Source organism: Tachypleus tridentatus, chromosome 2 (genome assembly GCF_004210375.1).
Source record: "Tachypleus tridentatus isolate NWPU-2018 chromosome 2, ASM421037v1, whole genome shotgun sequence".
Classification (NCBI taxonomy): Eukaryota; Metazoa; Arthropoda; class Merostomata; order Xiphosura; family Limulidae; genus Tachypleus; species Tachypleus tridentatus.
This window is the reverse complement of record NC_134826.1, coordinates 111,950,750-111,968,037: the sequence shown is the minus strand read 5'-3', so window position 1 is coordinate 111,968,037 and position 17,288 is coordinate 111,950,750. Positions and strand designations below refer to the sequence as shown.

Genomic DNA, 17,288 nt, shown 5'->3' with positions numbered 1-17,288 from the left:
TTACTCCTTTACCTGTTATAGGAGTTCATGCTGAGCATTTCATCAATCAGTTGCTTTCAGGGGTCAGCATCCCACATTCTCCATGCACACTAGTATACTATCATTTAGTGAATTTATTTCTTGACATAAAATATTTTCATTTGTCCTTCCTCTTTGGGGTTTCAAATCTGATACCTATGTATCCTTTTTAAAAGCACAGTTATTCCAAATTGGGCTGAACTTAATATCTTCCCTACATTAAATTTCTTCCATACACCTTTCTTCTGAGGTTATCCATCATTCTTCTGAGGGATTTTCAGTGGATGTTTGTCCTCTTCTGCTCTCTCCCTCTACACATGGCTTCTTTGCTGGGGCCCCTAAGGTAGTTTTGTAACTTGTTTGCATCTCCACCTTACATCTTTTTAAGACCTATGTATGGCCCCCATATTATAGCAAACAATTTTGGGGATCTTCCTGACTGATTGGAATTGAGCAGAATCTGCCCATTTATGTACTTCCCTCTTCTCCCAGGCTACACATTTCTTGCAGTCTTCCTTAGCTTCTGTCCTTGTATCAAGCATCCATTCTTCCTTTCCCTCACTTGTTCCTTAGTGGTGTGGCATACTGTTGTTCACTGCTTACCTACACACTGTTAATAGTACTGGTGACTGTTCCATGAGATCAAGTCCAGTAAGGGTCTGTTTTTTTTTCACAGGAATCTGGGAGGCATTCACCATACACCTATGGGATTTTTGGGTCTTATCAGAAGGACTCTCTCCCATTACCTTTCCTTCTTTAGTTTTCACTATTATACTATCAACCTTATTTAGCAGTGCTTCATATGTCCATCTCCCCACTTTTACTTTATGCATGGTTTTTCCTGGTTCCTCATATCATTGTACGTGCTGTATTTTTTGCCATTGGTTTATGTTAGGAATTTATCCCTTTTTCTTCTTCCATCCCTCATCTGTCCTAATATTTTACCCAGATGTTTGACAATGATTTTTATGTTTAGACCATTGCTGATTATAGAACAGTGTAATCCTCAACCTTGTGTTTTTCACTTTCCACTAGGTATTTTCCTCTTCTGTTATTTCCTTCTTGTTTTACTCCTTTTCTCTTCGTCATCTGCCTTGACCTACATCCTTATCAGATTAGGATTTTAATTTTGACATGTATGCCCTTTCTCTCCCCAATCAAACCATTAGCTTCTTATTCCATATATATCATTAAAAAGTCTTTTACCTCCTATTATTTGCCTGTGAATGTTAAAGGTTGAATGTCTTTGCCGTTAATGTCTTTTGTATCCTTTATCATAAAACCTTTTTTCTCCTTATCTTGAGAGTAACGTTGCCTTCAATCATATTTCCCTTTCTTTGATTTCCTAGCTGTCTCCTTTGCTAGTTTAAGCTCTGTAGTGTTATGTGGCTCATACAGTTCCATTTTTTTCCAATGCCTGATTGTTTATACATTGGAATCCTTCAGTTTTCATGACCTTCTCCTATTACTGTCTGTCTGGATTTGACTTAAAAGTATTGCTTGTTCCTCCTCCTCTCCTTGCTTCCACAATCTTTTTTACATCTCTTCACACCAGATTTACCACCTCCCAATAATGTCTTTTGCTGCTTATGTTCGTTTCCTTTGGAAGAGGTTTTCCAGCCTGAGATCTGGGTCCTTTCTTCATACATTTGTCACAGTATCTCCATTGTCTGCCAGATTTCTTCTGGGTTGGATATCATCTATCTCCTGTTGTCATACATCACTCATTGGTTCACCTATCTTTTCCTTGTATATTTCTCTATAACAGGAGTCAATATATGAATAGCAAAATCTAGATTTTTACACAAAAATTTCAAAATCAATCTATTTTATCAGTTTTTACCTTTGCCCCTGTATTTATTTTATTACTATATCATCTATCTCCTGTTGTCATACATCACTCATTGGTTCACCTATCTTTTCCTTGTATATTTCTCTATAACAGGAGTCAATATATGAATAGCAAAATCTAGATTTTTACAAAAAAATTTCAAAATCAATCTATTTTATCAGTTTTTACCTTTGCCCCTGTATTTATTTTATTACTTAAATATTATCTGAAATATGTTTGTAACACAGATATTTTTTTACGTAAAACTTCAGCATTTGTATTTTGAAAATCTTGATTTAATTCATAAGGATAGTTTAACTTTCAAGATAAAGTATTCTTCTCTTTCTATTAACAGATTTTCATTTTTTATATTTTCCAGTGGGGTAATTTTTACATTATTAAATGAAGGTTTTGTTGAAATTATTTCAATCCAGTAAGGAAAACCCTTATTACATGTGTAAGTGGATCCTTATATTTAAAAGATTAATTGTCTGTTTGACATACTTAAAACCACATGTACCACAAGTTAATAAATTAATTATGTTATTCATTTCACATAGTGGTCTATCTTGAAGTACATGTTAAATCCATTGTTGCTGGATAAGTTAAGCATCAAGAACTACAGCAAATAAAAATCTTTTTTTGAATTTGAGTAACTTATTTATTTGTATGTGTATCCATACATACTTTTACATTAATGTGTGTGTGTGTGTGTATATATATAATTTTTTCATATATTGATGACTTTAGATATTCAGTGCAGCTTATGAGGCTCGCTACAGTGTTGTTTGCCAGGCAGTGGAGTCTTCAGAACATCCTTGGGTTATGAAGGTAAAATAAAAATGTGTATTATATTAATTTTTATTGGGGATTTGGGGAAAAAAGTAAATACAAAAATATGAAGAGCATTGTGACAAGCAAATATGTAATTTGATGATAAAGCTGTAGGAACAAATTTAAATGTTTTTTTCTCAAGGGTGTAGAAAAGGAGTTCTAGAATGAAACTTGGTTTGAGAGATTTTCACTACATGTATAAGAAACTTAAACCTTGTTTGATTCCTGAAAAAATTTGGAACGTTGAACATTTTACATGTGAAACATTAGGCATACATCATTTCAATATCATGATATTATGGTGTCTACTTATGTACAAAAAATTATATTATTAAAACAAGAAATGAAATGTAACAACAGGAAAATGCATGAATGGACATGTCTTCTCAAAACTTATTTTCACTATGTTTTCAGATGTATATGTTTGTATTTTCTTGTGTATGTGTTTGTATATTAGAACATTCTTTAATTGTTAAACCAGTGTCCCTTTTGTAATAATAGATAACTTCACTCTTCCATAAATAGTTTTAGAATATATCTATTGTAAAGTATAGTAACACAGTTTTACGTAAACTCCACAAATGTTTGTTATGTAGTTATTATATTCATGTGAACCTGATGAAGATAGGTTTTAAATTGTGCTAATCCTTTTACACTAGTAAAGATTACATGCAGCAACTCAAACCTCATCTTACATTGTATCATATCTTCTCTTTGCCTATTCAAATATGATACAGAAACTATACAAACTTTCTCAGAAATATGTATAGAATAATTGAAGCATGTAACCTAGCAAACTGTGGAATAACAAATGACATTTATCTTTGTTTTGCCTTAATCTCAGTAGCCAGAGATTAATAAGTTTAGGTGTAAAAGAATTGCAAATATCTGTAATTTGTGACTGTGCTTATTTTTCCTTTGCTGTCCAACTCTCTATTTATACATATTGTATAAATAACTTTAAGAGAAACTATTATGGAGAAAGGCTTTAATATAAGTATAAACACTGTATCTTTAAAATAATAAATATCAAGTAAAAATACTGAGAATCCAGAATTGATTAAAGGCAACAGAAAGTAGTTGATGTTATAATAGTGTTGGGTGATCACTGAAAATGGAGAAGCTTTCTTAAAACATCTTGTGCAGACCAGAGTCACAACTTGTACATGTTTATCAGATCATACCCTATCTTTGTTACTGCTTGGGCATGTAGTTAATAACTAATCCTAACTAGTTAATAACTAAGTTAATTGAGTAACATCAATATAGAACAGTATACAAACACTTTGGGTAAGAGTGTAATATCAAGTTCTACCAAAATTAAATCTGGTAAGAAGTAAATTGACTAGACACAAAGTGTAATGTGCAAAAAGAAAACCAACCTTTACATATGCAGTACAAACAAAACTATTTATATTTCACCTTAGAAATGATGAAAAATTGTCTTTATTAAAGTTGTGAAATGATTAGGTTTGCTGTACTCCCTTGAAACTTGTATTAAAGCCGACTGGTTCACTTAAGATAATGTTCCAGAATACTTAAACTTTAGTTTCTGGAGTTCATATAATCAGACTTGCTCAGAGTAGTTAATTCTACCCACATCACTGGTCATTCTGTAAAATGGGTAACAATTTAAACAAATAAGTAATATGAAAAAGCCAGTTTTTGCTTTTAAGTTATACTCCTTTTTTGGTAATGTTCAACAATATAGTAGCCACTTTGCAAAAAAAACTGTCACAATGGCATTTATGTTGAATACTGATTAACATTTTGTTAAAAAAATGTTTTTGAACTGATTCATGAGGTGGAAAATTTAGTGTTGTATTAAATATTAGACATGACAATACCAGAAAGTATCTTTAATACAGTATTTGGGAATTTCCTTAAATTACATCATCAGTATTAATATATTAAAAAAAGTAAGTTCATAATATTGAAGCTGCAAAAAACTTTAGCACTAAGTTTTTATATACAGTCAGAAGTTTAGAAAGAACAGACTTAAACGTTAACAAAATAATGAAGAATAACATTTAATAAATGACATTAAGATCACCTATTATAGAAAAAATATAAATAGTAGTAATAATTTTCAAATAAAGATAACTTCATATCTGGAATTAAATTAATAACAGGGAGAAGTAGGTGTAATTATTTAATATTGAGTGATTAGTGGAAATGAAGAGGCTTTCTCTAATAAAGAGTTTGTAATTTGTTGTTCCAAAACTGAAAATTTTAAAGATTTTTAAAATGTGGAAGTTGTTGCTATTCTTACTGTACAATTGGTTACAAGAATTGGGTGGATTAATTAGTTTATATCCACTTGCTGAAAGTTCCATGTTCTTGTGTGCACATATTCATTGATGTTATGCATTTGTACCAGGACATATATAGCATTGCAGCCACTACAAACATATTTATATATTACCTGTTAATGCGTAGAAATGGAAAGAGAATTTTTGGTTTTAAACGTGTTTCTAATTGTAAATATTGACATAAATACTAAATGTAGCTTAATTTGTGAGTAATGTTTTTGTGTTTTTGAAGCTGATATTTGAGTTTAAAACTTTGCCAATGAAAAGAGTGATAAGAATCAGTAGATGTTTTGAGACATATAACAAAGTAATGGTTATCCCCTTAATTTCTTACTCACTATCCATGAAAATTATAATAAAATAGAACTTACCAAAAAGTCACGCAAATACATGTCACTTGCAAATAAGTGCACTCAAGCACATAGGAATTTCTGCAAGACATTTATATAAGCTAACTAATCCACTCAACTCTTATATTCAGTTACATACTGAGAATAACAACCACCCTATACTTCTAGTAATTTTTAAAATTCTTGATTTTGGAACCACATTTTCAATGATTACCTAACTCTAAATAAAATTTTCTTGTTATTGATGTAATCAATTCCAGATTTTCACTGTTTATAAATATATTTAAGCCTTTTTGTATAATAGTTTCTCTTAATGTTATTTACTGAATGTGTGTGCCTCACATTTTTTTCATACATTCCAATATATTGTTACCATTTAAATCTGTTCTTTTTAAATCTCCAATTGAATATAAAATCTTACTGAAATCAAATTGTTTTCTGTAGTTTGAATATGATGTTCAAAGTCTTGTTTTTGAGCTATTATTATAATGACACAATGTAAGGAATCTCCAAAGCAATCTTATTTAAGATGTTTTTGATTTTACCATATCTTTAATGTGTGTTATAAATTTTCATTTTCCTCCTGATGAATCACTTGCAAATACTCTGACACAGTAGTATAGATATGATGTGTTACACTTGTTTCGTACTCTAGAAAAGCTTGATGTGAAATTTCAAAGGGCCTTGATTGATACGTAGTTTTAACCATTTGTAAAAACCACAAAATCACTCTAAAATCCCTGAACTTCAAGACAACTCACTGAAATTTCCAAGGCTCTTCTGCTTATTATTGCTGTCATACACAGCTGTTGGTAGAAGAATTGAAAACTAAATATTACCAAAAAAAGCAGCTACTCAACCAACATACTGCAGCCAGACTTAAACTTAAGAATAAAATTCTGTGGCTTAACTTTCATCATCTCACAAATCTGATTGAAAGTCAGAACCTGAAAACATCACCAGAGTTGAGCACAACCAAAATATCAAGCTTTGAAAACATATTGGTAGACCTAATTGTATTCAGTTGTGTTATTGAACGAATAACTTACACGTGAGCCAGTTACAATATTTGTTGATATAAGAGCATGATATTTATTAGGTGAGATGAATTGCTTATTTATTTCAGATAAAAAGAAACTGACTCAATAATTTATTCCTTGCATTTTTTAGTATAAACCTAGTTTTGTCATGATATATTTCTCAGTTTTTCAATTCAAATTATCTTCAGCAGCAAAATCTCATCACTGAAAAATGTTAGTATTATTTGAGATACATTGCTAATGATTAATTCTCTTGCCTAAAAAAATGTCTCTCACCCCTGTTCTCCCTAAAGGACCAGAGTACATACACAGATAGTGTTGGAAATACTCTTGCTTGTTTTTATCTCTGTAATCAGTTTTGTTATTAAAACAATACCAAGTTTATCTAACTAAAGAACGATAAATGCATGAATATATTGTCATCTTTGATTTTGTTATGTGTTTTACAGGTGTTGTGTGTGCATGAGTGTATATATTAATTTAAATTGTGGTATATAATAAGAGGAAGTTAGAACAAAAGCTCCAAGTCTGTACAAAAGCTAAGACCAGCTTCACGTTTTGCTTTAGCAGTTTTATTAGTGCCATGTAACAGATTTATTAGGCTATGTTTACGTTATTATCTACATTTGTTTTAGTTAAAATATATTTAGAAATCCTTGTAACTTGTATTGTTAAATGAGTATTGCAAAAGTTCTGCCAATTCTTTAAATTTGTAGAAGATTCTCCAGCATAAGAACCAACAATGTATGATGTATGTAAAATACTAGTGATTGCCAGAATTGTTCCCAGTTGAACTTTCTAGAATTTCTCCTTAAAGTTTATAAATTGCAATACATTGAGAGACAGTTATATATTGTTGGTTTGCTGCACTTAGTATACTGTAAACCTCAGAAGCTACAGCCATGATAAATGCTTATTAATTGGAAAAACTACAAGGAAAGTTTGTAGATTTCAAATGTTATGAACTGTTCAACTTCAGAGAATTAACTTTGGACATTAGTATTTCTACAAGGACACTAGATATATTCCTTGGTGGAAGGTGAGCTTGTAAACTGTGTGAAACCAGCCAAAAATAAATTTGCTAGCTTTCTAATCAAGAGATGTTTACCTCTGTATCAAGATAGGATTAATTTGCTCTTTGTGAATCATCAATAAAAATATTCAGTTCCAGACCAGATAAAAGATGCAGTATTATTTATAAGTTTGTAAAACTCTTCTGTTTAAATTTGTGATGATGAGACAGCCACTTGAAGTAAAAAAACTAAGATTTGAAATGAATTCTGCTTCTCCTAAAAACATAAAAATAAGGAAAGTGACAAAAGTCTCTATTTTATCACAATCATCCCTCAAGTTATTGGAACAACTGATTCAAACACACTCACATAAATGTTTAATCTAAATCCTGAACAATTAAGACTTCCCCAATAGGAAAACAAGGTAGTGGAAACATTTTTGAGTACCTAAAACTTCTCTAGTATAGATTTGATAATGTATCATGTTTTAAATGCAAAGTTTCTAAGAGAACTTTACCAAACTTTGCAGTGCTTTTTCATTTGAAGTGGACATGCATGCAATTTTGAAGTGTGGTCATTTTTCCATACATTATGCAGAATGTTGTTTTCTCAGTACATGTTGAAAATTTTACACATTTCACTTTTCTGCTAATATGGAATGAGAGTTCAATCACCTAAATTAAACTATAGTAGCCTAGATCTTGATGTGTAGTTCCAAAATTCCTATGACTTAAGAGGCGTAATTCATTGTAAGGACACATTATTAATAAACCATCAAATCTTGTAATTACATATACAAAGTTAGTTAATAACATTTTATTACTTAACCTAGTACGTCACAACTTTAACAGACATTGTTTGTAATTTTTTTCCTTTGCATAGTCCTGCATACCTGTAACAAGTTTATGCATATGCTTTTAGCATCATAGCTTTTAATTTTCAAACTATGAAGCGTACTAATGTATTTAGTTCTTTTGAGATTTGTGTGCAACTGAAATGTCTGAAATATCTAGTAGCACTTCCTTAATATTCCTTTCAATAGTTTATCAACATTGATAAAAATATGAATTGTATTGATGTGATTGAAATACAAAAACTATGGCAAGTGCCATTTAAACTGATCATAGATAAATTGGAATTTGTTCTAATTAAATCTCATGATACAGAAACAGCTCTTGTATAAACTGTATGTGTTTTTAATACTTATGTTGCATAAACATAAACACACAAACTATACTAGTATTTATTATGTAACTTGTACTATTCACAAATTTTAGATTTGTACATCTTACCATTGGTGTAATCTAGTGCTGTAGAAACATCATGTACAATGCTTTACAAAAAATGTAATTTTAAGACCAGTATTAAGACAAAAAATGATGAAATTAAGACAAAATATTTATCATATAATGACATCCTCTTTGTTGGTAGTGTTGCTATTTTTCATTGAAATACTTTGTAACATAAGGGCATTATTTACATTTTTCCAGAAATCATTCACAGCATGGTAGATTAAAAATCAATGTTATAAGTAGAGTAAAAAAACAATTCAGCTAGAAGGCAGGAAATAAGACAATTGTTGATATGTGTTAATTTATTCCAGTCCTTAATTTTCTCTCATAATGTATGGCTCATTTAATTGACAAAAACGAAAAAGCTGCATATAATGGTTTATTGGCCTTGCTGACCAATTAGCTGAAATAAACTATTGAAAAGTAGTAAGCTTTAATGTTTGTAACATCAAAAACCAAGGTTTTCATACCCATAGTGAGCACAGCATATATAACCATTTGTGTAGCTTTGAGCTTAACAACAAACGTTATCAAAAACAGTTGTAATATTACCACAAAGCATTTATTTAAAATATGTTCTTGGATAATTTCTATAGTAATTTTCTTTTGTTCTCTTGTTTTATTAGATGGCCAAACTCATTTGGTTATTCTACATCTCCAAGATAGTGGAATTGTTGGATACTGTAAGTCATTTCATTTTTGAAATTTATTATTACTAATGCAAGTTTCACGGACAAAATAATTGTGTTGTATCACAATTTGAAAATCAGTAAACCCCATTTGGAACTACTTGATTTGCATGCTGTGCTAAGCAAATATAGTATTATTTTTTCTCTTGTTATCTTCAAGACCAACAATAGTAAAGTGAAAGTGTCATAATGTTTCAGTTTATTACACCAAAGCTGATGTTCATTTATTGGAAATTCCCATCTAATGGCACACATGGTATTTTCTTATTTGTCAGTTTGTCATTCACATATGTACACATACTCTAGTTGTTTGTTCATGATGTTTGAAATACATCTGTAGTCTAGCAATTAGACTAAATAATCTACACACAATACACTGCACATTAACATTAAGCTAGTTGTGAACTCTCAATACAGGCTCAGTCTACAGAACTGATAACTTGACCATTTTTACTTTTATATAGTTTTAATACTTTAACTTTTAATACAGCAGCAGCCAGCAACACCCAAGACCTTAATATAATTAGCAAATTTAAGTAATTTATTGACCGTTCCTTTATCTATGTAATTAATGTAAATCGAAAACAGCAGTGGTCCTAAGACTCAGTCCTGAGGTTCATTACTGACAACATTAATCCAGTTTGACTGAACTCCATTTATAACAACCCTCTGCTTTCTTCCATCAAGCCACTCTTCTATCTATTTAGTTAACTTGTTCCCCGCACCAATGGAGATAAGTTTCTGTGCAAGAATTTTATGCAGCACTTTGTCAAATGCTTTCTGAAAATCCAAATACACCAAATCTACATCCTTACCCAAATATGTTAAATTTGTAAAGCAAGATTTTCTTTTAATAAAGCCATCTTGACTATCCAATAAATTCCTAAACTTTTTTCAAATGACTTTGCAAGTTATCTTTTATCAGACTTTCTAAAACTTTTCCTACTATGGATGTAAGACTAATAGGCCTACTGAGACAACTTCTTTTACCTCCTTTGATGATAAGAGTGACATTAGCTAATTTCCATTCTGTTGGTACTTGTCCATTGTTTCAAGGACCTACAAAATATTGTGGCAAGTGGTTCGTTTATCCAGTTCTTTATCTTTTTTAAAACCCTCGGGGAAATGTCTGGCCGTGGAGCCTCATCACTCTTTAAACTTCCCAATGTTATTTCAACAAGCTCAGAATTTATGCTGTTGTCTTCTACTTTGTTTTCATCTGTTAGTTGTTCAAGATGAAGAATACTGCTTAAGTCTTCATTAGTTAAAAACTGAAGAAAAGTAGAATTTAATAATCTAACAATTTTATATCATCAGATACAAGCTTTTGTCTGCTTTTTCTCAAGGTTCCTATCCACATCCTAACAGTTTGTTTACTTATAATGTACTTTAAAAAATCTTTATTGTTAATTATGTTTTCAGCCAATTTTTTTTATATATCATTTCCTCATTTCCTATTTGACAAACTTTCTCATGTTCTGTAATACCAATCAGTTTAAATTTCTTAAATTTGTAATGCTTTTTTAAATTTAATCTCATACCTTTGATAGCCATTCTACTTTTTTTACTTGCAGCAACCTTTTTAAAAAAATTTTCACATTTACTCATTGTCTCCAAATAACTCAGCTTCCCAAATCAAAAAGATATTTCTTGTTACATCCCTTCAACTTTTTTTTTTTTTTAAATTTGGAATCTAAATATTGTTGATTTCCACATGCAACAAAACATCAAACCTAATACAACAATGATGACTTGTACCTAGGCCCCAATTTCCACCCTTTTAACATTTTGATATTAATGTTAACAATAAATCTTAAATAGCATTATTTCTAGTATGTTCCTTGACCTTTTAATCAAGAAATCCATGTTGAATACTTTCCAGAAACCTTTCTCCCTCATGGTTTGACTAGCAATTCCCAGTCAGTATATCTGAAATTAAATTCAACAATAATTGACTCCATAAATAGCTGAAATTGTAGTCTCACTGTAAAGTTTCTCACTAATTTGATCAGTTTCATCTGGTTGTCTTTAACAGATTTCTTTTGAGAGTTTTCCCTTGATATCCATTAGCAGAAATCCAAATTGAATCACACTTCTTGACGTTATTTTTAATGTTCTCAACTCAAACAGGATGCAAGTCACACTTTACATATATAGTCACTCCTTCCCTTCTCTTTACTACTTTGTCCCTATTACATAGCCTATAACCATATATTTCAAATAAATTTCAGTCTTCAAAATTATCTACATTTAGCCATGTTTTACTTATTCCCATTATTTTAAAATTTTCTATTTCTACCAGTGGCCTAAAGTCATTTTTTGTACTTCTAGCAATAGTTAACAATTAAGCCTGTTCTTATAACTACCTTTATACTGAATTTCTGTGCTGAACTTTACCATACATCTTTGTTTTGTTTCATTTAGTTTTTTTTCACCCTCACTGCTATTCTAGTCCCAGTTTAAAACTTTCCTTACAGCTGATTTGATAGCCCTTGCAAACATGCCAGACCATTTTCTACTTAAATGTAAACCATCTATTCCGAAAAAAGCTCCTTCCTCCAACTGAATTGATCTCACAAACCCAACCACCTAACTTACTCATTCTTGCATATTAATTTCAGCCTAGCATTTAGCCTAGTGACAATTTCAAAATTTTTATCTCCACTGTTGGCAGTACCCCTGACAATTAATATATAGCCTTTATCTTTAATTGCTTTTATCAACCCCTTGTGCTTAGTAATTAGCTTTTCTGACTTATTTTTCCGTATATTGTTAACCCCTTTGTTCACAGCATAAATTGCATCATTGCCAGTTCCCTTCATTTTATCTCTTGCTCTGTCAGTTGTATCTTCCACTTGTGCCCAAAGGTAGCATAATGTAATTCTTTTTCACTATTAACCTGACACTATCCACATTCTGTGCCAAGGAATCATCTATAACTATAACTTTTATAAATTCATAATCCATATTCTTTTTTATTCCTTTTGTTTTCCCTCCCTCCAGTAGTTCCTCATTTACATAAGCCAAGGGCTGAAATCTGATGCTCAAAAGAATAGGGTCTTTACAAATAAGTTTGCTACTTATAACCCTAATACTACCCTTTCTAATTTTTTGAACCTCATTGTTAATCTTAGCTGATGCCTTTCTTGCATATAAAAGCTCAAGCTCTTGAAGTCTTGCTATCATTTCCCACAGTTTATTCTTCTCTCTATTTCCTCAAGTTTAGTTGGGATAGCTTCCAACTTTTTCTCCATTCTGGAAATTATATATAAATTGAACATTCTTACAACATAATCTTCCAGAGTTCCCAAATAAAACCCATTTGTCACACCTATCACATCCAACAAACTGGGAAAGATTAACCACTGAACTAATCTTAACCATTGTCTTACATGTAAAATTAAAATAAACCCTTGATTCTGTGGTTAAATACTAGTAGAGATTAAATACCAATTAGAGAAGATGGGATGTCTAGAGAGAAAATGTTCTCTATCTCACACCAGAGGAAAATTAGAATTTTATTTTTAATATTGCCTTATAAAAATTGGAAGTTAAAATGTGTGTGTGTGTGTGTGTATATATGATTAACATATGGATTATAAGTTACATTTTTGTGCTATACTAATTGATATAACATAAACTAAAAATTGTTTTATTAAATTTTGAATGAAACTTGCGAAACTCTTTGTGATTTGCAAAATAAAAGATGCTCAGTGCAAGAACGGTAATTACTGCTGAAATGTCACTAGATATTTTCTTAAAAACCAAAGAGAACATGTTGTGAAGAGTGAAGTCTCTTCAAAAAGAAGAAAATTAGACTAAATTGAAAAAGTATTTATGGTAACCTTGTTCATTTGGGATATTTTCAGGTCAATTCTCTTTCTAGTGTATCAATTGTTGCATTATTTTGTGACAACTGAGGTGTTTGGTATTTCCTGCAGTTTTGAAACTTTACCTTATATACCAGGAACTCTCCTGTTCATGTAATGCCATGTATGATGCAAATAGATATTAGGATTTGAAGCTGGATAAAAGTGTTATTAGAATAATATTTACTTTTTTTTTAATGGATGTCTTTTCAAAGAGTTAACACTTTTAGTGCTAGATTTAATTGCCATAATGTATTAAAATTATAAGTAATATTTGCTAATTGCTAATCAAATTCACTATTGATTAGCAATTTCTGATAATAAGATCCACCAGACAGACTATTTTGTCCCTTGAATATAGTGGTTTGATTTCTTGAAACAACCTGTTTATAGCCACATGCATGCATGCATATATATATATGTCATTTGTACTTTTTTCACATTTTTATCTGAGACTTAAATTATCTAATTATATAGTTGTTTAATATATAAATAGTTTTCAAGTCATGATATATTATGAACATATTTTCATAAATTTATTATATTTGTAATGAGCAATTTGAAACTACTTTATATTTCAAAGTTACCTTGAAAATATTGATTTTCATTCGATAGTAATAAACAAAGCTTGTACTTTTGATAGAGGGTTAAATTTGGAAACTTCTGTATTTGTTTGTCACTGTGTAAACTGTTATATCTGTCTTATAACTATTTTTCTAACTTATAAACATTATAAATTTTTAAAAGAAACTTTGAATCCCAGTAAAAAAGATGCATCATAGAAATTACTTTCTTGTAATGCAATTAATTAATAAAAATATATAAAATGACCTACAGACTTTTGATAATCATGATTAATATGTATTTGTCTGTCACTAAAGGATTTATAGAAAGAAATTACTTGCACAGTATTTAGATAAAACCTACTTCCTGACTATATAGGTTTTCTTTATTCTGCGAAAGAAGTTTAACCAGGTGTCATTTCTCCACTGTTACCACCATTGCACCATTGTATTTAATACTTGGATGGGTGTGAAGTATGCTCCTGGTGGCCAGAGTATGTATTTTATATTATCTTAAAATTAGATTTGTATACAGTTCAATTACAGAAAAACTGTGACATTAAGGTCACCCTTCTAATTGCCTTCTATAACAAGGTGTCTTACATATAATAGTGTCATATTAACTGTGCTAAATTTCTGAATTTTAAGGCCCCCCTAATTTTGTTTGATAAATAAAAGACACTGGTGTTTACAAGTTATGCATTGCCATGGCATCAATGTTGTCAACAGGAGGTTTCAGGGGGTGGGATTAGCTGTACTTTTTTTTTTATTATTATTATTGGTTACAAAGTTTCAAAGTAAAATACTTCTCTGGAATTTACCAGAATACCATACAGACAGTGGGCAAAGTTAATTGCCCACATAAAATAACAAGACAAAAGATACTGCCCTTAATCTGAATTATTGAGGATCCTGTTACTGCAAGATTTATTTATTTTGGTTACAAATAGTAGAATATGAGAAACTGAAAAGGTTTGCTCTCAGTAGTGTGGTGCCTGATAGTCAAGGTTCTACTGTATATTAATGGTACATTTTTCTCTGCTAGAGATCTACTAGGATAAATGATTATTATTGTATTAAGAGTAATAGGATTTATTGATGCAGGAAATACATGCTATAGTATCCAATATGACATGTTTTCACATACATTCAAATTAAGTCTTATTCGCCTACCTTTAAATAACCTCAAAACAATAGTTACATGCATTGAGAATAAAATTTAAGATTTAGTACCTGTTACTTCATATTTGAAGTTCTCTTAGTTACCAAATAAGTGAGGCATGAATTCTGATACAATACATCTGCTCACATGATAGCTTTCCTAGATTTGTATTGCCCTATATATGCATAATTTTTGCTCATCACTAGTCTTAAAGCTCTCATCCAGTATCACATCTTTACATGAGGTGTAACTGTATTATAGCATGTAACGACCATTCATTGATAGTAGTGTGACACACCCTCCTAGTACAGCTTGACTCTCTCTATACTATTTAGAAGTCATTACCATTTTCAATTTGACATTCCTGCATATGAAACATGTGTCTTTCTTTTCTTTTTCCTTGTGAACTTTCAGAGATAGACATTTTTAAGGGAAGTATCTGCAAAGACATTGCCTGTTGTAAAAGCATTCATTATTGGATTGTCACTTTTCAATATTTTTTTTGAGCTGCAGATTTTACTGCTTTTATTTCATTAGTATCAGCAACTTCTGCTTTGTCTGATCTAAAACAAGACATTGTTTACAGAAGTCTCACCACTGCAATAGCAAAGGGTTTCTTTGTTAGAAGTGACAGTTTTTGTGCAGCAGGTACTGGAGTGGTTCATGTGGCCTGTGCTTTCTTTTGTATCTGAAATACTTCCACCTATGTTTCTTGTTCATGACAGAAGAGAATTTTTACTTTTTCCCCCACTGCCTAATTTTGAATTTTTTACCCATGCTGTCTTGAATCTACCTAAACCATTTTTGTAATCTCTAGATTTTTCAGGTATATTTCTCCTTTTTGTAGTTCATTCCCTGCTTATTGTTATATTTTTACTTTCTATCCGGATATGTTAGTCCATATTCAGTTACTTTTACTAATATTTAGATATATGCATGCCTTTTCATCCTATCTTTGTTACTTCATGTGATTGTGCTTTACTTCCTGCAGTATTGCCTTTCTTCAACTCCTAAACTCTGGAGCCTTTGCTTTAGACTTGGAGGTCAGATCCTCTCTCTCTTGTTAGGCACGAGATTTCCCACCTTTGTCTTGCACACACTACCCTATTCCAGTATGTTTCCTCCATTCACATTCTTTCCATGGTAATGTACCATTTTCTTTAGGGGCATATGGTGGATGCCTATTCACTTATCTTCTCTATAACAGCAAGTTTATTTTCCTTAGCATTATTCCTTCATATTTGGTTGGTCACTTGCTGCAGTTTGTTGGATTGTAATACCTTTATGTAAATCCTTTTGCCTTCTTTTCCTCTCATGTACCTAAGTCTGGCTCCTTCATCTGTCATTTTATTGGAGACCTTATATCTATGAGATCACATACCAATGTTTTTCCTTATCCTCACTGGTTGAATGCTTCTCTTTTGCTACATCTGTGCCTTTCTCTATATATTTACTTACGTTTCCTCTTCTTCCTTCCACCACTCCCCATTTCACTGTTTCTATCCACCCTTTTTCTGCTCATAGACTTCAGTGCTGCCAGTCTCAACAGTGACTGTGGTATTGTCTCAAAGTCAGAGTATCCAGTTTACTTGTATTTATGAATTTTCATCCTCAATTTGCAGCAAGTTGTGGAGTAGTGGAAATTCTGTCAATGAGCATTACCTATTGTTTTTCCTATCTCCATCCACTATCTACTCACATTACTTTCTCTCCTCCAGGGGATCTTGTTTCTTGCCAACATCTATGGCAGTGTTGGACTTATTGGCTAAAGAGTACTAGGTGGGTTTCTTATCCTTTTCCAGGATGTATTCTCCTCTTTTGGTGGTTCCTAAGGAATTTTCCCCTCAGTGTGGATTCCTGCACGTGGTGAGGGGACCTCCCAGGGAAGGTTTTGTTCTTTCAATTTACCTCTTCTGGGATCTGAACATCCACTCACGTGTTTACTATGCATAGTGACCCATGAAGGGGAGGAGAGGATTCTGGTGGTTGAGAGGTCCAACTCTAACATATCACTTTGACCTTGAATTCTGTAGATGGGCGGTCTTGGGGTGGTCTCCCTTGAGTCATTCGGCTGGTCCACATGGGCTAGGACAACCAAGTACAAGTGTTGGATGTTCTCAACGGGTGTTGTGGGCATTGTATCTGATGCTGGTGTTTGGGTATAGTGCTCATGAAACCCTGGGATTGCTGCATTGTAATGTATCTCCTCATAGGGATTCATGGTGGGTGGGTCAGTTGGCACTGAAATATTTCTTTTTTTATAATGAATCCTCCACATAGAACTTTAAAATAGTGAAAAGACAGTCCATAGGTAA

At 31.6% G+C, this 17,288-nt stretch overlaps 1 protein-coding gene across 3 annotated transcripts in view; it reads left to right on the top strand.

Annotated features, from left to right (window-relative positions):
* The window catches only part of LOC143244853 (very long chain fatty acid elongase 4-like), a 60,559-nt gene that overhangs the window by 15,606 nt on the left and 27,665 nt on the right, over positions 1 to 17,288 (top strand). For all 3 annotated transcript variants that reach the window (XM_076490266.1, XM_076490264.1, XM_076490265.1), the window contains 3 exons: positions 2,600 to 2,680; positions 9,317 to 9,373; positions 14,191 to 14,305. In XM_076490266.1, coding sequence (XP_076346381.1) covers positions 2,600 to 2,680; positions 9,317 to 9,373; positions 14,191 to 14,305 — 253 coding nt within the window. The remainder of the gene's footprint in view (positions 1 to 2,599; positions 2,681 to 9,316; positions 9,374 to 14,190; positions 14,306 to 17,288) is intronic.